At 38.5% G+C, this 24,373-nt stretch overlaps 1 protein-coding gene across 7 annotated transcripts in view; it reads left to right on the plus strand.

Annotated features, from left to right (window-relative positions):
• Window positions 1-24,373, plus strand: part of ESR1 (estrogen receptor 1) — a 336,920-nt gene that overhangs the window by 163,986 nt on the left and 148,561 nt on the right. For all 7 annotated transcript variants that reach the window (XM_032485184.1, XM_032485181.1, XM_032485180.1 and 4 more), the window contains one exon: window positions 2,128-2,244. In XM_032485184.1, the coding sequence (XP_032341075.1) occupies window positions 2,128-2,244 (117 nt within the window). The remainder of the gene's footprint in view (window positions 1-2,127; window positions 2,245-24,373) is intronic.

Here is a 24,373-nt window from a genome sequence, read left to right on the forward strand (position 1 = left end):
CCATAGGGGACCAAACACTAAGAGTTTCTTTGAGGTGTAAGAAGAATATACTTTTGCTTAGAGTTTACATCTGTCCAGCTAAATTTTATTTCTAGTTCTATTATTTCCTCAATTTGTCCCTGTTAATAGGGAAAATTCTAAAAATTATAAGTATGTCTAGATATGTGAGGCAGTGTGTGGTCTTTTACTGAAGTTACAGGGTTAGAACTCTGCTAACTAGTTGGGTCCTATTATGCAACAGAAGAATGCAAGTGTTAATTTAATCAGAGGACTGTTTATACGGGGACTTTTGTAATATATTAGCTAAAGATGGAGAATCGAGCTTTATGAGACTAACGTTTCTTGTTAAGTCCCCACTCCACCTTCTCCTATCTGGACTGACCCTTAAGTTGAAAAAAGAACAAAGAAGTCTGTAGTTAAAACATTCCACTACATGTTGCATCTTGTCCTTGGTAAATGAGAAAATAGGGACTCAAAGAGAGAATCTGAATAAAGGTAGCATATATACCTACTTTTTATGTGTGAATGGAAAACATGTTGTAAAATAGTATATATCATCTTCTCAGTGTAAATTCAGGGCATTTTCCCAAGAGGTATAAGAATTTAGACTTATATAAATGGACTTTATAAAAACATGCCAATACTTTTAAATCTGTTTAATAGTCTGTATGCTGTCAGCTAGACTTCTTTTGATGGACGAAGAAATGGAGGTGACTTCTAAATCTTAGAGCAGAAACTTCATGTGGGCCATTGGATATTTGTCTCTAGAGTTCAGAGAGGAGGGTGGAGCTGGGAGTCTAAGTCTGTGAGTCATCTGCGTTTAGTGCCGATGAAAGCCATAGGTGTGGAATGGATTTTCTGGTGGGAGAATTCACAGGCACAAGAAAAGAAAAGGGCCTGACACTGAGCCCTGTGCAGCTCTGGCTTATTGCTGGGTCGAGGGAGGTGAACCTGCAAATTCTGGGAAGCCACAGCCTGAGAGGTAGAAGGAATGCTGGGGGTGTTCTGTGTTCTAGAAATCGAGGAAAACACGTTTCAGGAGGACGGGAGGAATTGTCAGATGCTTCTGATTAGGCAGGTATCATGTGGGCCAAAAGTATCTGTTGAATTCAGCCACAAAAGTCATTGGTGGTTTCAGGGAAGCTGCTTTGGTGGAGCAACAAAGATGGAAACCAGATTGACGCAGGTTGAGCCACGCAGGAGAAAAAGGAGGATAAATGAGGCCTCGTGCGTGGCCATCTGTGAGGAGCTGAGCTGAGAAGGAGGGATAGGATGTAAGACTGACTTTCAAGAGTGAAGTGAGGTCAAGGGAGACCTTTTTGTGTGGGACAAGCTTGCACGATGTGATAAAAGCCAATGAGAAAGAAGCATTTGAGTGAGAGAGATTCAATAGACAGGAGAGAAAAGGAAGAGGATTTAGAATAAAACAACAGCCGCAACTAATAGATATTCCGTGTTTGCCGCGCCCGGGGCACTGTGGTATGCCCTTGACATGCATTCTCACATTTAATTCTGAGAATAATGTTGTGCAGCTAACGGTTAGAGAGGGCGCAAGTGAGACCCGGGGATGTTAACTGACTTGCTCAGGGTCCTCCAGCCACAAGGTTATGGACTGACTTACTATAACCTGCCGCCCCAACCCCCCACCCCCGACTTGAATTTAGGTGTTCTGGGCTGCATTCGAAGACCTACTTAAGGATTCTTTAAATTGTATTTAAAGAAAGGCCACGTTGAAACTCTGTGAAAATTCTCACAGCTCTATCGGGACAACAGTTTTGATGAGTGGCCTTGGTCCAAAAAAAAGCTTTATCTGCTGAGAAAGCTTAACCTCTATCTATCTATAAAATCAGTGTGCCCCTAGTCTAAGCTGTGTGAACTGAAGGGGATTTGCCCAAAGAACTCCCAAAACAATTGGAGGAGGCAGAAATTAAGTCTAGGAGAGTTTTGTTTTTGTTCTCACTTTTTTTTAACACTTCAAGTAGAACAGAGAAAGGACAGCGGGCGGAGGTAGTAACACAGTGAGGCCAAGTGAGTGATACGGAAGCCTCCTCCAGACAGCTTCCCTGTCAATTCCGACCGGCGAAATGTCCTGAAATAATACTAATTCTGTCCTCTTGCTTTTGATAGGACATAATGACTACATGTGTCCGGCTACCAACCAGTGCACGATTGATAAAAACAGGAGGAAGAGCTGCCAGGCCTGCCGGCTCCGCAAATGCTACGAAGTGGGGATGATGAAAGGGGGTAGGTATCCCGGACCCAGGGCGCCCGCCCGCCGCCCAGCCGTGGCGACTTCTGTTCCAGTGACTGTGGGAGTGCGGTGTTTTCTCTTCTAATTAATTTCTTTCCCCACTCTTATTTTTCTTCACGACAAAAGTATTTTTAGAATCCATGCTATTAAAAAAATAAGAAATTTGAGCACACTCTTTTGTGTTTTATATTTTCAATGTAAATAGTTATATTTAAAATCAAAGGTTTGTGGGAGGTGGGGGAGGAAGGGAAGGAGTTCTGCTCAGCCACTTACTCTAGAAATATTTCTCAGTTACCGTTTGTATTACTGATACTAGAAGATGGTCTCCGGGAATAAACTTTCCCCAAATTGAGACTTGCAAATGTGAAAGCTAAATAGCTAATTTATCATCTTCTTTCAATCCCTTAACATCCCTTAGGGAATTTGATTGCACTCAGAAGGCAGCTTCTTCCCTTAGGAGCTGAGTTAACCAGCAGCCCCCATCACCTCCATGTCTAGGATGGTGCTCGGAACAGTGAGATGGTTTCTGAGCACTAACGATCGCAAGGTGGTCAGGATTTGTGCCCATGTGCTTGTGTCTTTGTGGCGGTGGGTGTGTTTATGGGTGTGTTTTCTGTTTCCTCGTATATCTAACCTTCCACTTTTCTTACATAGGAGTCCAGTGTGTTGTTCTGGAGGTATTAGGTGCTCCATAAATGGAGCTGCCTGATTGATTTCCTTGTATTCTTGGAAATCTAGTCTTAAGAACATGTCTAGTCTTGGATAGCCTACAAAATACGGGAGAGAACAAATAGGAAATATGTAATGGAAATAAAGTAATGGGTGCATCCAGTGTTTTAAGATGTTACCGAGGAGAGGGACAGACTGATGATGACGGTGCTGCCTGCCGATCACACTGGGGGAAAGCTTTCTGGAGACGAGGCTTGAAGTTAGTTAAGGAGAACAAAGTTGCCATGAAAAGAAGAGCAATTGTGCAAACAGAGGACAGCTAACCTTTAACTCATTAATACTTGGATGGAGAGGGAGGCAGAGGAAAAACCAACAATCGTGCCTGATTGTTACAAAGCTTACAGTCAAAGATTCCTTAGTTAAGGGTTGTGAATAAGCCTACCAGGTTGAGATTTTGAATATAGCATTTAGAATAAATTCTCTTGATGAACAGATGAAATGTTGAGTTTACGCCTTGTATGAGCTGTGACTATATGTCTTGAGCATCTGAAAAAGCAGCTTTAACTCAAAGGGTAATTAATTCCAAGAATTTAACAGCCACATTCAGAAAATGACACTTTGAGTCATAAATGGATTAAATATTTAAGGAATTCATCTTCCTTTGTACTGTTGGAGAATTAGTCAGGCTTAATTAAACTTACAAAAAGCTTCTTAAGGTAACTTGATAAGTGGCAGGAATATAACAGCTACATGTAAAAAGTTTAATTTGAAACAGTGGAGTCCAAGTTTAATATTCTTCTTTGGCAGCTGTAGGTAGATGAAGCCCGGCCTCTTGAATTCTCTCTACGAACTGAAGTCATCACCTTGTAAATATGTCCAAAACTTTTTTTTTCTTCGAGGGTACCCATACATTGACCCCACTTCATAAAAACAATTCTGTTTCTCCTAATTAATATCCAGATGCTGTCTGGCTGCATGAATATGAATTATGCATACTCATTTTTAATCTAACAAAAATTTTAACATGCATAGACATAATAAAAATCTCCCCAGTGTTTTCACATATGACTTTAGATAACTTTACTGTACATAGCCAGTCTGTGTGTGCTCGCATGTGCTTGTATATGCATACCTACGACTGTAAAATATGTATCTGTGTAGTCTGCTGCTATATTCGTCTGCTCAGTGTGTTATAACGTCTGCAGACCGGGGAGGGGCTTAAACAGCAGAGGCTTATGTCTCACAGCGGTTCTGGCGGCTGGAAGTCCAAGATCAGGGTGTCAGAAGGTTTGGTTCACCCTAGACCTTTCTCCTTGGCTTGAAGATGGCCACCTTCTCACTGTGTCCTCATGTGGCCTTGTCTCTGTGCACGTGTCCCGGCTGCACATCTTTTTTTTTTTTTTTCCTTCATCTTGAAAGAGACCAGTCATATTGGTTTAAGATCCCATGTTTAGGACCTCATTTAATCTTTATTACATCTTTAATTTAGTCACATTTCTAAGGTCCTGAAGCTAGAGCGTCCACACGATTTTGAGGGGAGACGCAATTCGGTCCGTAACAATCTCCCATAAAGATTCCAAGGTGATTGTTAGCATCCGTCTACATAAAGTGAAAACATGTGTCTCTCTGGCAGTTCATGTATGTGTGTAAGTTTTACGACAAGCTTTAAAACTGTAAAACTATATGGACTGTGAGAACATCTCGTTTTAATTACACATATAGAGTCTGCTGTAAAGCAATATAATTTATCTATTTTTCTCCAATATGGGATACCACACATACCCTCATGACACCTCGTAGAACAGCTCCCCAGATCCCACCCAATAAAGACTTAATTTACAGCTGGAAGTACAGTTACAACCAACTATAAAATCTGAAATTACTTATAAAGAACAGCTGTGACCGAATAAATCTTTACAACATTTTCCTACTGGTTTCACAAGAATCCAGTTTCTTAACCAGGCTAGACACCAATTAGAATATTGAATCTCTACATTTAGAAGTAAAACGTTTAGTTTCAGATAAAAGAGAGAGAACCACAAACCTACCCCCCGCTTTTATAGCAAGGCTGAATACACTTATTGAAGTATTCTAAAGATCCAAAAGAATGTGTGATTTATCTATATGAAGAAGTTATTTTAATCTGTTCTGATTCCTGCCATGCCCTGAAGATCCCAACACCATTATTAGATTTGGTTCTGAGACAGGATGGTTCAGTAAGGATTTAAGACGAGTTTTACAGGATGCACTTTCCATCTCAGTGCAAGTGCTGGTTGCTCTGCCTGGCTTGCGTTTTCCTTTTCATCTGTCTCCCTTCCCCTTCAACCTTAAATGGTGGATTAAATGTCTCTTCTTTACGGAGGGCTTCCCTGTTGTGTCACACTAGTTCCCTGCATTCTCCATTTCGAGGCAAACAACTCTTTCCTGAGCTCGTCACTATTGGTAGTCATTCAACATCTGTCCATAAACTCCATGGTGGCCGGACTCGCTCTGTCCTGTTTACTGGTCGAGCACTAAGCGAGTCACAAAGTGAGTGTTCAAGAAATTTTTTTCCCCACAAATTAATGAATTAACTCAATTCATTTAAATAGTTGCTTGTTTAGGGCTTCTTAGGGGTAAGCTATTAAGGAGAGTGCAAACGTGAATAAACACCTAGTCCCTTCCATCCATGTCATAGTACGAAGAGGACGTTTGCATATGAAAAGGCAAATGAAAGTCCAGGTGACAAGTTCAGATTGGGTTGGAAGATGAAGATGAGAATGGAAGATCCGTGGCCAGAGGAAGTTCAGAGCTTTGTTCAGCCACTCCTGGGTTTAGTCCAACCCAGGGTCTTACTCAGACCATCTGACTTCCAACGTGTATGTTGTTACCCAAGAATCTGGCATTCTAGCTTGGTTTGGTGGAAGGGGGAAGACTTCAGAGATGGAATTCTTGGTCCAAATGCTGGCTCCTTCTCAGACTTGCTGAGCAATCCTATTAGTCATTTTTATGGGCTTCATTATCCTCAGATGTAAAATAAAAATAATTTCTCCTTAACAAGCTTCTTGTAAAGATCACAGTTCATAACATGTGAAATACCCTATAAATTTAAAGTACCACATAAGTGTTAGTGATTGCAGTAGGCAGACCTCGGAGAGACTGCAGGTTCGGCTCCAGACCACCGCCATGAAGCAAATCTCGCAAGAAAGCGAGTCACACACATTTTTTGGCTTCCCAGGGCAGATAAAACTTATGTTTACACTATACTATGGTCTGTTAAATGTGTAATAGCATTATGTCTAAAATAAAATGTACATACCTCGTTAAGAAATACTTTATTGCTAAAAAATGCTAACCATCTTCTGAACTTTCAGCAAGTCATAGTAGTTACATCAAAGATCACTGATCACAGATCCCCGTAACACATAGACTATTAATGAAAACGTTTTAAAATAATGTGAGCATTACCAAAAAAGGACACAGAGACAGAAAGTGAGCCAATGCTGTTGGAAAAATGGCACCAACAGACTTGCTTTGTGTAGTGTTGCCACAAATCCTCAATTTGTAAACAATAAGGTATCTTCAAAGTACAATAAGATGACATGTGCCTGTATATCTTAAAAATAATTCCTATCTTAAATTTGGTTTTGGAGGGAAGAGAATGGCAATTTCATCACTAGTACTAGGTATAAATATCTAATACCTTTATAGGGAGGAAAACTGGCTCAGACACAGCTGCTTTTTCTTTCTGGTGTCGTATGCTGGATGTAGCTTCATGATGAGTGAGATCTGTTGTTTATCATTTCATGATGCCAGAGATTTACAGAAACTTGTGAAAATTCTTTCCTTGCAGTAGACTCAGACATGTGTTGGTGACAAGGTTTTCATTTTTCAGATGAGGAAATTGGCACACAGAAATTAACTGATGTGCAGGACTCATGCCCTGCCCATGCTGCTGGTGGTGCTTCCTTGTAACATATTAAGAAGAAATATGAGATTAAGTCATAATCATCACCTAGTCTTTATTTTGGTGACAGTGTTGCAGTTTGAGAAATATTCCAAAATGATAAATAAATTGAACAAATTAATTTCACAATTTTCAAGTGAGAAAATAAGATATTAATAATATAGATGGGGAAATGTACATTAAGTGTTCAAAATAACCCAGTTGCCCAGTTGAAAAACAGTTGAAAAATAAAATATTTCCTTTGGACTAAGTTTAATATTTATCGTCATGATTTACTATAATTTATTCCATTGATTGGATGGGCTTCTAAGCCAGAAAATTAGGTTTCCTTTGAGCCTACATTGTCTATTTTTTACCAAAAGTAATCGACTGGTTTTATTAATGTTAATGACAATAGAACCAAATCAATGGATTAAAAACATAAATGTGAATTTCTTTCTTGGGATAGTCCAACAATTCTTGTGAGATTTGTAGCTGCATGTGAATACAAGCTTTTCCAAAAGGCAGGGTTGGGAGCTTATGTTTTGGATTTGATTTAAGAAAAATGTCCAAAAAAAAAAAAAAAAAAAAAAGAAAAATGTCCAAGAAAAGCGAGTTGCTCTTAACCAAAGAGATTCTGGTTGTATTAAGAAGCAACTTATATATTTATGATATTAAAAGCATTTGTACTAATTTATATTATAGATATTTAATTTATGCAAAACTTGCCTCATATTATCATTTTTTTATTTGCAAACAAAGAAATATACTGCATCACATATAGGACCTTAAAGATGGCCAAATCCAATGTTTTGCAACACTTAGAGCAGACTCTTCTCTCACGAGCAGTAACAGAGTCTCAACCTATGAAACAGACAGCAGCTGATTCGGCTCAGCCTCTCTTCACGCAGCAAGGTGTTCCTGAGGAACCTTCCAGGGACCTAGGGCTGTAAGGAACACAGTCTACAAACCATTGATCTAATCCAATCCCTTCAGCTTTCAAAACTGAGGCTAAAGAGATGAAGTGACTTGATCAAAGCCTGAGAACGACCTAGCAGAAGAACTGAGCCTAGAATTCTAGCTTTTAGATGCAGAATCCTTTCTCTTTCCAGCACACCTCTTTACTATCAGTAGTCCATGCTACCACTCACATTTAGCATAAATAATAATTGATTAAAAATATAGGTGATGGCATTTTCATCACTAGTACTAGGTATAAATATCTAATATCTTTATAGGGAGAAAAACTCTGGCTCAGACACAGCTGCTTTTTCTTTTTGGTGTCGTATGCTGGATGTAGCTTCGTGATGAGCGAGATCTGTTGTTTATCATTTCATGATGCCAGAAATTTACAGAAACTTGTGAAAAGTCTTTCCTTGCAATAGACTCGGAAATGTGCATATAACTCAGTTAATGCCCACAAATGCATACTTCTGCTCCAGAGAGAAGAAATCCTGAGTAAAAGAAACCATCTTATTCCATTCTTCCAGATGATATGATGATACCAAGACTTCTGGGGCCTGTTGACCTGGGGAGTGAAGGGGATTAGGTCTAACAGGTTCATAGCTAACCTGTGAAGAGCTTTCTATTTCTGCTCCAGTGGAGGTGGCTGCGGTCATAGTAGCAGTCGGCGATGTGCAACATGCCAGGGCTAACTCTGGGTGGTAGAATTTAAAGGAAAGAGGAGGTGGGTAATGACAACATTGGGGTCAGAAGAGATGCGTGGTGAGAAACCAAGATATAGGAATCATAGTCACGAAATTCCAAGGAGAAAAGAAATTTAGATGTCTGTTAACTTAGCATGGATGAAAAAAAAAATGAGACGACTAATTGTTCTAGTCAGAATTTGGCAAAAATGAGAGAGAGATGCTGATACATCATGCCCTCAGCCGCCTGGTTGGGCTGGAGGCAGGTCAGCGTCTGTGACTGTTCCGTTCATTCAGCTGAGTGAGGCGTGCTGGCAGGCAGCCCAGTGCTTCCATCCTTGTAAGGACCATGCTACCTTCAGATCTCTCAACGTAGACTAAACAACTTCCCTACAAACTCGGCAGAGTATGATGGGATCAGCTCAATTCAAAGACTGATGCTCTACTGACCCAAAACTGCTTTATCAGGGTTACCGGTGACCTTCATGTTGCCAAATCCAACAGTCAATTCTCAGTCCTCATCCTGATGGAGTAGCAGCATTTGACACAGTAGGTAATTCTCTCCTCTTTAATGTCCTTACTTTACTTGCCTTTCAGGACAACACACTCTTTTAGTTTCCCTCCTACCCTTTTGGTCACTCTTTCTAGGTCTTTGTGTATTTCTTGTCTTCTCTCCTGACCTCTTAATGTTGGAGTGGCCCAGAGTTTCATGCAGGGACCTCTTCTGTTCTTGATGTCTGTCTTCACTCCTTGGTGATGTCATCTAATCCCATGGCTTTAAATACCATTTATATGCTGATGACTCCCCAGTTATAAACACAAAGCTTCACTCAAGTCTGTGACTTCTATATGCAACTTCCCATGAGCCTTCCTCACTTGGGTGGCTAATAACTATCTCAAACTGAATTTGTTTAAACATGAATTTCTTATCTTTACTCTCAAATATGCTTTATCTGCAGTCCTTCCCATCTTAGCTAGTAACTTCATCCTTCGAATTGCTCAGGCCAAAACATTTCGAATTATCCTTGACTCTTCTCTTTCTTCCATACCTCCCATTCAGGAAATTATGATGGCTCTACCTTCACATATTTTCAGAATCTGACCACTTCTCATCACCTTCACTGTTGCCACTCTGGTCTGAAACACCATCATCCTTCTCCCAGTTTATTGCTGAAGCCCTACCTGCTTTTCCCCTCGCTTCCCTGCAGTCTGTTCTCCCTAAAGATATATTAAAAATGGAAGTCAAATCATACCACTTCTCAGAACCTTGCATGGCTTCCCGGTTCACTCAGCTGATGACAATACAGTGGCCATAAGACCCTGCCTTCTCCCCACTCTTGCTTCTTTCACCTCCTTTCCTATTTCTCTCCTGCTTGCTCCACTCCAGCCACGTGGGCATTCTCACTTGCCAGGCGCACTTACAACACCTTGGATCATTTACTCTACTTCCTGTCCCTTGAATGCCATTCCCGAGATATTTGTTCACTTAACTCCATCACCTCCCTCAATTCTTTGCTCCATTATCAATTTGTCAATGAGGCTTACCTGATCATTGTATTTAATTGTGCAGTTTGCTTCGCCCACACATCCCACAGTACTCACAACCTTCCTATGCCCGCATCCTGCTCTACTTCTTTTTTTTCTATTGCTTTTCCACCTTCTAATATACCATATAATTCATTTTTAGATTATTTACTGTTTGATGTCTGTCTCCCTTACTGGAATGTAAGCTCCAGATGGGAGCTTACAACAAATAAAACATGTCTGTATGTTTTGTTCACTGATGTATTTCAAACACTTAGATCAGTGCCTGCATATAATAGTCAATAAATAGTTGTAGTGTTCATGAATTAATGGAATGAATGAGCAAAACTGAAAGTACATTGTAAAAACTGAGCTATGAATAGATTGAGCCTTAAAAGTCTTGTTTCTCCAATCAAGTGAGAATATCTGCTTGGAAATTAAAACCTGTATAGTTTAGCTTTTACTGCATAACAGAACCTCCCCTCAAAATCTCAATGGCGTACAACAATGAGACTCTGTGTCAGGGAGGCTGACTAGGAGACGGCTGATATTGGCTGGGCTCACTCGTATGTCTGGAGGTCAGCTGGCCGTTTTGGCTGGAGCAACGGCGGTGACTCAGTTTTGCTTCACACGTCTCTCAGCCTCCAGGAGGCTAGTCCAGGCATGTTCTCGTGATAATGGTGGAGGCACGACAGAGAACAAGCCCCAGATCACAAGCCCATCTGAAGCCTTTGCTTGCATTATTGGATGACATCCAATGGCCCAAACCAGTCAAATGGCTGAGTTTTTAGGCTTCGTGAGAGGGGTCTTCCGAATAACACGGCAAAGGTTAAAAAATTGGAACCATTTTTGTAACCTATCACAACCAGAAATATGAGCTTTTCAGACTTTGGACTGAAAGATAATTGGAGAGTCATAGACACAGACGATGGGTTTATTTACGCTTCTTCTGTGCTCAGTGTAGGAATCTCCTGTCTAGCATTCTGGCAGCTTGTGTTGGGGGTGCTGAATGCAGATGTGGATTTTATTTTCATGCCTCTCTTATATACATGATGAGTGGATGCAATAAGGCAGAAAAAAATCCCAGGACTAGATGTCAGCCGGTACTTCTGGAAAAATTTGGGCTTGTTACATGCTATATTTCACTAAGTCATTTAGATGTAGGTTTAATGTATGTTACAATTGGTTATGAATGGAGATTAAAAAACAATGAAATGTGAGGCTATTTTAATATTACAGTAGAAGTTCACTGCATATGTAAAAGGAACTGAGAATACTCACAGTCACACTTTTATTTCTATATAATAAGTTATAATTTGAATTCTGATTTGTTTATTGTGTAGTAATTCAGTTGCTTATTTAAAGGTCATTTTGGTTTTTAAAGGGCAGAAAGAGGGATCTTCATTTACCGTCTCAAGAATGACCATGTCTCACCTTGAGTGTTAGAAGAAATGCTGACAGGATTTTAAAAAAAATCAGAAAGAGTCTTTCTCGTTCCTACAATTTGCTTTTGCAAAATTAAACTGTTCTTGAGATGATGTGAGGATGCTTTCTGTGGATAGAACTTACAAAATGCAGAACTTTGGGGGCAGTAATTGTGTGAATAAATTGCCGTTTTTAAATTCTGTAAGCCCAAATCCTCATACGTTTTCATGTGTTTACTTTTTGTTTCAGTGACGGTGATTAGGATAATAAATGCTGTTTGGAGTTGAAAGAACTTAAAGATCACCTAGTCCACCTCTCTTACTGTTCTTGTCCAGGTCACACAGCTAGTGAGCTGCTCAGACCGGAAGCCAAGGCTCCTGCCACCTGGTTCAGCGCTCTTTTCATTGTACTGCACTGCCTTGTTGACCTAGCGTGATTTAGATCATCGTGAAAAATAGACCCAGGCAGGAAGTCAGAGACCAACATCACACAGGCCAAAATTGTGACTTAGGAACAATTACCATGGGCACACAATTCCAGTCTTCAACAAAAGACATCAATCAGTGCATTTGGTTTTGTTGCGCAGTAGCAGTACCAAAATAAATTTATATGGAGAGTATGAAAGTTATTTTAAAAAGAATTACTTAACTTGTGATTACTTCCTATTGCTTAATATGACTTAAAAAGGACATTTTCTCCTACAGGCCAAGGGTTTTCACTCTTTTCAGATAACGATATTCGTCAAAAGCCTGTTTTCTTTTTAAAATATTTAATTATTTTGGTATTGAAGAAAGATAGCTTTGTGAAGTAGAAAGAGGCCTGGCTAAGGGTCAAGTCTGAACCTTGGGCAGATCACTTAATTTTTCTGAACTCCATTATTACTTCTGAAAAATAGGAGCTTGGAACTGGATGGTCTCTAGAACATCCTTAAGATGTTAAATTTTATGTTTTATGAAGCTAAAGGTGTGTATACAAGTTTTTCAGTCTGAGGAATAACATTAGTAGCTAGCATATCTATATTTCAAGCTAAATTTGCAGAGCAACCAGCAACCAGAAAAAAAAAAAACCTGTTGAAATGGACAAAGCTAATCTCTTCATCAATTAGCATGGAAAATGAATCTCTTCGGAGTGAAGAGTGTCACAGAAATGAGTTTGATGTTAATAGTGGTACGAGCAGATGGTCATTATATCGCTATATATTTTTTAGCCACATCAAAGAAAGAGTTCAAGCACAAAATTTGCCGAGACAGGACTTTGAGAAGATAAGTAAGCTCTTTTCTGTTATTAGGAATGTAACAGTCATGCCTCAGACTTGAGTCCCAAGAGCTGGTGAGACTTTCTAGTGTCTGCTTTGTGGAGCAGAGAAAGGACAAGGCTAAGAAGATAGTGAATTTTGAGAAGTTCCTGATTAAGTATCATGCAAGCAAGTCTTGTGGTTTTGCTTGAAAACTTACCCAGCAGGTGTAAACCAACATACTTGTGGTCATGCTTCTGGGAAATCACGGAAATATATGCCAGCCCTAAGAGGGAGTGAATGGTAAAGTAAGGAGTCATGTATAAAGAAATATTCTGGTTACACTTGGAGGCAACGCATGGGTTTAGTTTAAGCTTGACTGAGCTAATAAAAAGTAGTGAGAAACATACAAAATTATACTTAGGAATTTATGTATTTAAAAGCTTGCTTAAGACTAGTTATTATTACATTTATTTCGTGTTAAATTTTTGGCAGTATTATTTGGAAAATTTTACATAACAAATGCCAGGCCAGGCCCAGACTTCTTAGCCTAAATCATTCTCAGGTAATTTTTATTGAGCATTTACCATGTGAAGGTGTTTGGCGACACAGCGGTAAGACATGATTGCTGACTGAACACAACGTCTAGCCCACCTGATGATGGAATGAGACCTTTCACATAAAAGGTGACCAAATCCGTCACTCCCTCGTGAGACCTAAGATTGGAGTTGGCTTAAAAATTCCTGCTGTCTCAGCTTCCCCACCGGTTCTGACCTGAGTGATATCTACGCGGGCTCCCAAGGACCAGGCAAACTCAAGTTTGCTGGCTGGCCCTTTGTAGGGATATGTCCTGTTGCCACGTGGAGTCCTGCTCATCTAGATTTATTTCCTTCTCTTTGTGGATCCCAGCCTTATAGAAGACACACTTGTATGAAAACACCAACTACCTCATCAGGCTCTTCTGAAAACCAAAGGCATGAATTATATTTTGATAATTACAGATTGGCACACAAGTGTTAGGTTTTATTATGCATATATGATGTAGCATGGTGGTTATGTCTTTAGCTTGTGGAATCAGATACCTGGGATTCAAAATTTAGCTCTGTCTGGAGCTGTATGATGCTTAGCCTCTCCGGATCCCAGTTTCTTTATCTGCTGAATGAGGACAGTAATGATGCCTACCTAATAAGGTTGTGCAAGAACTAATCTATAGCTTTTAGTATCATATTTGGCCTGTAGTGAACCCTCCATAAAATTGGTTATAACAGGCAATAAAGAGTACATTTAATTTTTGCCTTATGCACTTAATCTCGTTTCCATATAAAATGCAGTTCCACTATGCCATCACAATTAATCGAGGATCACTTAATAATTTATTATTATGTGTTTAGTTCAGTTTGGGCAATCAGTGATATATCAGATACAGTGCCCAGCCCCGAGGAACCTACAATTTAGCCTCCTGCCAACCCTGGCATTCAGAGTTCTCTACCTTCTGAATCAGACCTATTTTTTCAGGCTTTTTCCTGCTGTCCTAAGAAAACTTTGGCTGCAACAAACAGGTCTGCTCATTGGCTACAGAACGTACCTTGTCCCTTTATGCCTCCCTTCGATCTGAAGTTAGTTATTAGAACTTTATTTATTAATAATAAGCTTCTCTAATTGTTAAAGCCCACCTCTTGAACTCATTTAGGACTCCCTGTAAGTCATCACCTTTTTCCTCTGAGTACCTCTAATAGTCCTTCCCTGGGTTAATCAGAAGGGCAGGTGAGCTATCAGACTTCCCATGTTAACTCAGCTACTGGGCATCTCGAAACCTGCCAGACTGAAAACAAACTGGACACCTTGATGTGCAGTCAGCTCCAACTGCAAGAGAGCAGTTTCTGCCATCTTGACTCGTGACTCCGGCTTCACCTCACCTCCCTTGCTTTTAACATGTACTTGAACGTCTGCCCTCTGCCTCCTCTTTGGCATGATCCCATCTATGTAAAGCTTTGCTTTTGACTTCTAGGTTATTTATCTGACTGCTCACTTTCTCTGATTGCTAGAATTGTGTACAGACTTTGCTGTCATGCACACATAGATACGCCAGCCACTCAGCTCTGGCCCCAATACTGTCACCCTGTCTCATCCCCAGCCTGGCCTTTCTCAGGTGGCAGAGTCCCCATGCCCATTAGCTTCTGGTCCTCTGACTTTGCTGTTCCACCAGCACCCAGCCAACTGCTTGCCGCCACACTTAATATATCTTTGTTTATTGAACACTTAATTGAATGAGATATAGGATTCCCCTTCTAGGTGCCAGATTGAGTTGAGCCAAGCTAACGACTTAATATTATATTGAAAAAATTTGTTCATCTCATATCTATGCAGTTAGCGCTTTGATTGCTAGAAGCAGAGACAGTCATGTTCTGGCTTTATTCATAGCACAGTGACACTTAGTAAATATTTATTATAGACGGTGAGTTTAATGATAATGGAAAAAAAAAAGAAGTGGTTCAGTGTTTAGGTAAACCATTCTCTTGGTATAAGTCTGTTATTCAGATCACATGAATCTGATGAAGTGACACCACTACCGTGATGATCTCTCCCTCTTGCTCTTTCTCTCTCTCTCTTTTACATAGTGCGTCGACCTATGGAAAAGTTATTATGTGATTTTAGGCTTGAAAAGTAATGGCACCAAATACTACAACTATCAAGCTATCATGACAAATGAAAAGAACTGTACATTAGGTCAAAGAAAAGCAAGTGTTAGGAAGTAAAAAAAAAAAAGCCATTTCCAAAATTATTAAGTTAAAATAAGATTTCCTTATGATTGAATTAGTTTAGTAACATTCAGTGTCACAGGTAAGATGAACTATTTTGTTGATTGCTGCAACTGTTTATAGATAGTTGTTTTAAAAATTCTAGGTATAGCTTCTTTACTGTTGGATAATTCCTGTTTTATTTTTCCTTTAGCTTGTACTTTTACATTTATTATTTTGTTTCCTGAGGATTCAAAAATACACATTCTGCTATACATGGGGATTTTCTATAAAATATTGGTTGCAGTAAGGTCGTTTCATCATGAATTTTCCAAATAGTCTTTCTTGCAGGCAGATATTAGCTCTATTTTTTGAAAAACCATATTTCCACACATTTTCATTCTCTTTCAATATGGTTTCAATTCATTAAATGAAAGATTTTAAAAAAAGGTTTCAAACATTTTCTTTAATAATAATTGATTTTGGAATAACTTAACTACGTTTGCTCCAGGGCTGTAGTTCACCATTTATTCACTTGATCCCATCCCAGAATTAAATGTTGTACATGTGGAGTTGGTTTACTTCACTTGGATGTGTTATTTACTCCCAAAGTGATGTAGGTCGCTGACTCTTAACAGTGGTAATGGGTCAGAGAAGTGCCCATCCACGCCTGTCAGATAGTCACCAAATGTATTTTGAAATTTATGCCACTAGGAAGGTATGAAAATGAGTATTAGGTGACTCTTTGTTTCTAAAAAATTAGAGAATCATCTGATACAAGGACAGATAACAAAACAAAACAAGTAGCAGAACAAACCCTAGAAAGTTAAATTTCAAAAATACTAAGAATATTAAAAAAAATACAGTCAGCCCCCTGTATCTGTGGGTTCCACACCTACAGGTCCAACCAACTGCAGATCAGAAATACTCGGAAAAAAATTCCAGACAGTTCCAAAAAGCAGAAGGCAGGGATACAATTTTTTTTTTCCCATTTGGATAACCAAATTGTCCCAGAGCTATTAATCAAAGAATACATTATTTCACCATTGATCTTCCAAGCTACTTCCTTTTTATATGAAGTTCCTCTATAAAGAGAGAATCTGATTCTGAGCTTCCTTTGCTGTTTCTTCCCTCTATTTGTCAATAAAATCACAAGTTTAATTTCCATAACTTTATAATTGCTTTGACTTTACAATCCTTCTTCAAAAAACTTTGTTCTTCTTCAGAATTCTTTTGGCTATTTATGGCTATTTTTGCTTCCAAAAGGAATTTGTACATCAACTTTTAAAGAAATTGCATTGAATTTATAAATTAATTTAGGAAGGTTTGATATCTTTATGATATTTAGTCCTCTCATCCATTAACATATAATTCTCCATTTATTAAGTCTTTTAAAATGACTTTTAATTTTAAAATTTTCTCCAAAAGGTCTTGCGTATTAAAAAAGTTACTCATAACTATTTCATTTTACTGATATTTTAAAGACTTATCTTTTAAAAAAAATCATGTTATCTTATTGTTTCAGACATGTTTTATATTTTTTTAAAAAATTATAAATTTGGGGTTGCGTTGCTTATTCATTTAAAATTTTCCCATGCTGTTGAACATCCTTCAGTATAGGATATTAGTTGTATTAATATTCCAAAATGGACATACCATAATTTATTTAATTATTTGCCTTATTATTGGTATTTACATTGTTTCTAATTTTCACAGTTTTATACAAGATGATGAGTAGCTTTCTTGCTAAATCTTTGCACATCACAATAATTATTAATTTAGGATTCATTCCTGGAACTTGAATTGCTGAGTCAAAAGATATGCACTTTCTCATGATTTTTGATATATATTGTCAAAATCAATTCAGTGGTGGTTGGTTCAGAAATCATAATATATTACGTAAAAGAACACTGTAAGCATTACCAATTACGATATATAAAAATATATTTATTGACATGGACTATATAATGAAGAAAGCAGATTACAAATAATATTGAAGTATTTTAATTTATATAGGCTTATATTGAGCAATAAAAATGAGAATGAATAAGTGAATGAGGAATCATTCTGGAAGGGTACCCAGCAAAGGGCTAGTGGCAGTTAGCCCCTGGTAAGGGAATTATGCATAATTTTTATTTTCTACTTTTTTCTTCTCTGTGTTTTCTGTTTTCAGCAATGCACATTAATTATTTATGAATAAAATTTTTAAAACTTGATACTTTTACATAGGTTTAGTGGGATAATATTTCTCCTTTCTTTCTTCATTTAGGAAACCTCCTTCATGGCAGTTCTTTTTCTTTTTATATGTCTTTCTTTTAGGAATGAGATTGATCAGCTATCTTACTCTAACAACTGTATTTTTTATCATTATTATTATTATTATTATTATTATTATTATTATTATTATTATTATTATTATTATTATTACATTTAGCTGATAAATTTCACAACTGTAATTAATTCCCAATCTGGTACTTAACTGTATTTTAGGTGAGTTCAGAAATATCATTGAATGAGTTCACTCAGCAGCAGCATCATGATACTGAAATATCAATAACCAGTGACTGTTTTGGGGGGCGGTATTAATATGCTTGTTGGTTACATTTGTGTTTTGCCATGATAGAAAGTAACCACTGTTGAAAATGGTAAGAATACACGAAAGCCACTAACTGCATACTCTTCCCCCTCCTTGCTTAAAACTGAAGCACAAATGATTCACCCAGGAGACACTTCATGAAGCTGTAGAGAAATAAGTTAATTTTTCTATCCCTTATCAGAATGTTTTCAATCCCTCTTGAAGCCAAGTATGGAACAAAGAGATTTCACAAACCATAAACGCTTTCCAAACAATTGAGAAAAAAGTTGTTCTGAAACAGTAACTTATGCCCCGTCCTTTTATTTCAGTGTATTTTCTTAAAGCAATTACTGGCGAAGAGTTTGATGATTTTGTGTCTTAAGTTATTTTTTTCTCAGCAAGGCGTCCCCCTGCCATCAGATTTCCTTTCAGAGATTTTGTAACTGACACGTAGTTACTGACTGCTTGATCCACATCCACTAGCAGTACACACTGGAAAAAAATTGCAAAGTTGAAATATTTTTATTTGAGCAGCTTCTGCAATCAAGGTAATTTACTCCTGTCTTCAAAGAATAAAATGGAAAAAGGCAACCCAATCTCTGTGACCCTAAACTCTCACTGAGAAATGGGGTAGCTCATCTGGTGAGAGCTTGGTGCTAATGTCACCAAGGTCCTGGGCTCTCTCCCATTGCAGGGCAGTGAAGCTCAAAGGAAAAGCCCCATTGCCGTGGCACATCTGCTAGCCATTCACAGTGAGGCAGAGGAGTGTGGATTTTTTAGTGAATCATGTCATAACTTTGGGAGTCTCCAACTTGAAACTGATTGTGGGATCAAGGAAGAGGGCCAGCTGAGGCTAGGAGGGAGACTCTAGAGTGCCTGAGGCCAGAGCAGAGTGGAGGATGAGAAAAACTAAACAGTCCCAGGCACTGCATTCAATGAGGGGAGCAAAGGAGACTGGATTCAGCCACCAGGAGGGTTTTCAGATGGAGTCACTGCACAAGCTGGTGTCAGGTATCTGCCTAAAGGGGACAGGGTACCTCCCAGCAGGCAAGGGCTCGGAGGATGGAGTCTGTTGCTGGAGGATGCATGTGCAAGTGCCATGAATGGTTCCTCAGCTACTGCTGAGTTCAGGGCTGAAAGTGTGACCCCTGGAACTTGGCCAACTGAGCCATCAGCATGATGGAGGTGAGGAATGGGGGGTGTTTAACGACCTACACAGCTCTCTGCTCAGGCCTTGGGTGTGGATGTGGAATATAAGCTGTGCTGTGTCTGGGAGCATGACTTAATTACCAGTTTCACCAGGTAGACAAGTAGGAATGCTGACACACTGTCCTTCTTTGCATCGGCTGGCTTGGGGCCAGAGAGAAACTGAACTGTAGGTGTGGACCACAAACAAATCCAGCTGTAAGATGCTATGAATATGGAGACAGAGGACAAAAGAGGGGGTGTTGTGACCAGTTATCATGACTGTAAAAACTAGGTGGAGAAGATGTTCTATCGGCGGCCAAACAACAACCACAAAAAAAGTATCCCTTTTCATCTGACGGGTCCAGAGGGATATCCTACACGTCTCGTGTAGCACTGTTCGGTAGCATTGCTGTGACAAGGGAAATGTTCTGTTTCATCCATTTCGGTAGCTACTAGTCACCTGTGGCTATTGAGTACTTGAAACATTGCTTGTGTGACTAAGGCACTTCTAAATTCAAGTTAAGTTTAAATGGCAGCACACGGCTAGTGGCTACTGGATTGGACAGAGCAGATCTAGGTGCTAGAGTAGGTGATGGTGGCAAATCCTACACTGAGAATAATAAACTGTTCATTGTAAATAAATGAGGAGAGCAAAGCCCAAATGGTTCTTTCCCCTTGGTCTTCACTGTACTCCCAGCCCCCAAGAGCTGGCATTCATTTTTTAATTTATGAAATGTAACCTTCTTTGTCTGTGGTGATGAAAGCTTGTCTTGTGATTAAGATTCTGCACAGAGAGGGCACTGACTTCATTTTCTAGACCTGTATTGTGCCACAGTTTGTCCTTCTGTAAAGTGGTGATCAAAGTCGTATTAGTGTGTATCACAAGCAGTAGGTAGTTAATGGGTCAATTTCCAAATATTCCTGTCAAATTGTAGAGTAGTTGTTTTCCAAGTAGCATCAGAAGCAGCCAGCCCAATCTATTCAAGTGCAGGAAGAAAACAATATGATTTCTTATTTTTTTTGTCTTATTAAGAAACACCCTGTGTGTGTTATATTCCCGCAACGTGTTAGTACAGTAATGCAGTAATGTAAGTACAATATGTACAAATATTGGGGGTGCTTGCTCAAATATTTTTTCCTAATAGAGATATATAATCAAAAAGGTATAGGGCTCTCTGGTCAGCAGTATATCTTATGGAAAAAGCTGTCCCTGAGGCCAGCCAATGTGATTACATCTCCTAAATGAAGACATTTGAGTGACATGGTAACAGGGAAAGTATGGCTATTGAAAGCTTTTCTTTATGGTTTTTTAGTAACTATGTTAGCCTTTTCACTTGTTATCAGATTCATAACTCTGCATAATGCTCACTGAGTTTTCCTGTTTCTTCCCATGTCAGTATCTTTCCAGTGTTTTATTTTCTTACATCTTTCTAGCTCCCTCTAACAAAATCAATCAGAGGCTTCAAAACTGTGTGGTCTCACTTTGTAACCTGTTCTGACTCAGGAATGGCCTGCCTCCTCCCTACATAGCTGCCTCCACAAGTGATGTAAAATGAAGGCAGTGCCAGAAACTCTGGTCCTGGGAGCATCTTCTTACTGAAACTCACTTATTGTTCTGATTTTGAGATAGCGATACTGCTTCCATTGCTCCTCCCCAAACCAATTAGGTTAGACTCTCTACAGAAGTGTCCTAGAATTGTCATCAAAATTCTCCAGGTGAGTCTAATACATGCTATTTGTTATCACTGAACACTGTTAAGCATCACCAGCTGTTATCAGTTGTTGCATATTTGTCTACTGCATGGCCCGGCAGGTAGCCACTAGACCCTTGTGGCCATTTAAACTTAAATGAGTTAAAATTAAATAATACTGTAAACACAACTCCTCAGCTGCACCAGCCACATTCAAGTACTCAGTAGCCACGACTGGCTAGTGGCTACCATATTGTATGGCCCAGCTATAGATCCATTTCCATCACCGCAGAGAATTCCACTGAGTTAACAACTGGGAAACATCAAACGGGAGAAGTCAAGGAGGGAGGGTACAGTACAACAGAAACCCCAAACCCCTGTGTGGTTGGTAAATGCTGTGTCTTACATTACATTTGGGACTTAGTTTATGAATCCTAGTTTTTAAATTCAATTGAAATGAGTTTTAGTTAATTTAAGTGAAGGACTGATTTGATTTTATATGATTTGCTTAGCCTACCTTTGTTTAATTCATTTCCCTGTTTACAGTGTCGCAGCATCTTAAGCTAGAACTTATTTTTTGTTGCTGTGTGTGTCATTTCAAAATAATTTAATCACAGAGGTTTTCCCCTCTGAAATCTATATTGGTTTATGGAAGAGGTGAACAGCTGGTGAAAACCGTCCCAAGGTTTCTAATCCCACCAATGGAAAATACGGTGTCAGTCGTTGCCTTGCTCCATGACATTTGTGAAGTTCAGGGAGGGACAGGTCTCACGCTCTAACAGTGCATCAGTATTAACATCCTGCTAGTCCACTCCTGCAGATTCTTTTGATAACAGGAACATTAGGAGTGGGAAATTGTCCACCTTAGTATTGTTTTCACTTATTAAAAAGCTAAAACCCAAAAGAAGCCATTTTACCAGCTGAGCATTTACTGACTTTTGGTGAGAATCATTTTCTCAAATGACTTGAAATCCCATTCATTACACGATGCTTCTATCACACCATTGTGTAGATTTTCACCTGTACCTCATATTTCACTTTGTTTGCCTTCCTGCTATTTCGGACACTTCAATTAAGTCCCTACTTCACACGTAAACAGAACACATCATTCCATTAATGGAACTCATTATGCTCATTTGTCTTTGCCAAGAATGATTGAAAATGATCACAAATGACTATGTAATTATAATTAAGATCTTGTAGATGCACACGCTTTATTTTTAACAAGTTCATTCTGTTAAGTTTCACCCTATTTCGAATAATGACATTTGCTCGTACAAAGAAGAATTATTAAAATGACAGTTTAACTAATATCGTTGGCAGATAAGCTGGTTATTGTATTTGATAATTGTAATTAATAGTTCATAATATACAGATAGTCACTCCAGGAAGTTTATTCTCTTAGAATACCCATGAGCAACTTATTCTGATAGGACTTGGGAACCCAAGTGATCTTTTTTCCCATTTTAGTCCCTGTATCTTCAGTTTTAGTTTTGTTCTCCCAAAGAAGACTGAGTCTTTCCCCGTGTGGTATTTCAGATTTTGTAAAATTGTAACATTATGAAGGAGAATAACATATATTAGATCTTCTTTTCACTTACTGAACTAAAAATTATAAGCATCACTAAATTACCAGAAAATTCTTTTCACAATCAGATCCTTAGTTCAAAAATGATTCCTTTTAAAAAGTTGTGATAATCTTGTAATTTTCAAAGATGCATCTTTAGGACACCCCCACCCCATTATTCTTGTTTCCATTCAGGATATTTCATCAAAACTTAAATTTTTCTCTCCTCTGCTGCATGTGGTCTTTATGTGCTTTCTCTCTGAAAAATAAAGTCTTTATTTTCAGGAGCTCTGTGTTCTATCCCTTCACTTTAAAATCATGGGAAAAATAACTGTCATTTCCTTATCCCTGTCTCCAATTCCCTCATCATTTTCAGCAAGCCAATTTTCTCTCTCTCTTTTTTTTTTTGTCTGCTGTAAGGAACTTTTACTCTGCTCCATTCTCTGCAATTCAGGGCTCACAATTTCTTTGAGCTTCTCAGATTATCCTTTGTACTCGTATCTACTTTTTCATTAAAAAAAAAAAAGGACTTTGGTCTTCTTTTGATTTCATTGTACATTACAAACATAATAGTACCTTATATTTAAATACACATTACATTTAAATATGTAAATATTTAAAACCCATCTGCTTATTGACTAAAACTAACTTTCCATCCCATTTAATCATACTGAATATGTAACTTCTGAATGATTTAAAAATCATCCTATACTGTGAAAGAATATTCTAGGACATTCATGTTACTGCATAATGTGCAATGAAGCTGAAGTAAAATAACTCATAATAAATATATCAAGAAATAATAAAGAGAATCTGCATATCCTGTGCACTAGGTCAACAAGCCTACTGGGCAAATGATCATGACATTTGAAAAACTGCAGTAGTATTGGGGATGGTATATCGGCAAAAGGGGCATGGACATTGAGATTGGCAGTCTCAAGTTCTAATTTTTTGTAGGTTCCTAATTGTGTGCCTTTGGGTTAAGCCATTGTTACCTCTCTGAGCCCTTCCATTTATAAAGTTGAGGTTAATATCTCAAATGTTTCAATGAAGTGATATGTAAAGCACCCTCCACAGAACATAATATAATAGCCCTCTGTAACGATAATTCTCTTCCCCAAAAATGGACACTTCTACTTTGAATTCAGGGTAGGTGAACTTCAGCCTAGATAAAACCATTTCATTGACAGAACGCTTTTCTCATCATCATTGCATAAACGCACTTTGTGGGTAACTAAGCTTGCTTTCACTTCATCTATCAAAGAAAACCTTGGATCAGCTCTAAAGAAAGAATTAGATTGAATATTTCATCTGAGCAAATCTCAACTAAATTATTCTTTCCAGCTTTTAAAATATTTCTTACTCAGTTGCAAAGCAAGTCTATCACCTGGCTTGAAACGGTTTCTTCTTTTTCCCTAGTCAGACCATCCAAACAGTCTTCACTATCCCTATGAATAAACCTAAAAGTCCATGTGTTCAATTCTAATAACTTCTTTCTGAATTAAATCAAGGCTAGTTTAGACAGGACATTTTCATATTGTTTACTGGGAGATCCTAGAATCACAGTTACAAATGTACTTTATAGACCATAACCATTTCCAAAAATATCAGTAAGCTTGACAGTGGTATACATTTACCATTTGTCAAGAATCAAAGAAATTGATTTGATCATGTATGTGGCACTAGCCCTCGTGAGAAAGAGCAGAAGTCCTCCTGTGTTCTCTCCCGAAGGGACAGTATGCTTTTGAGGAAGCCCTTTCATTACCAAGAAAGCTTGGAATCTGCTAGTAATTTTCCACCGATATGTCCTTTTGGAACATATCCTAATCATGTATAATTTCATGAGCTGCAAATAAAATCGAAGAAATTTTCTCTGAAATTACAGCAGTAGGAGTTTTTGTTTTTGTTTTTGTTTTCATTTGGGCTACAATCCTCATTCT

Source organism: Camelus ferus, chromosome 8 (genome assembly GCF_009834535.1).
Source record: "Camelus ferus isolate YT-003-E chromosome 8, BCGSAC_Cfer_1.0, whole genome shotgun sequence".
Classification (NCBI taxonomy): domain Eukaryota; kingdom Metazoa; phylum Chordata; class Mammalia; order Artiodactyla; family Camelidae; genus Camelus; species Camelus ferus.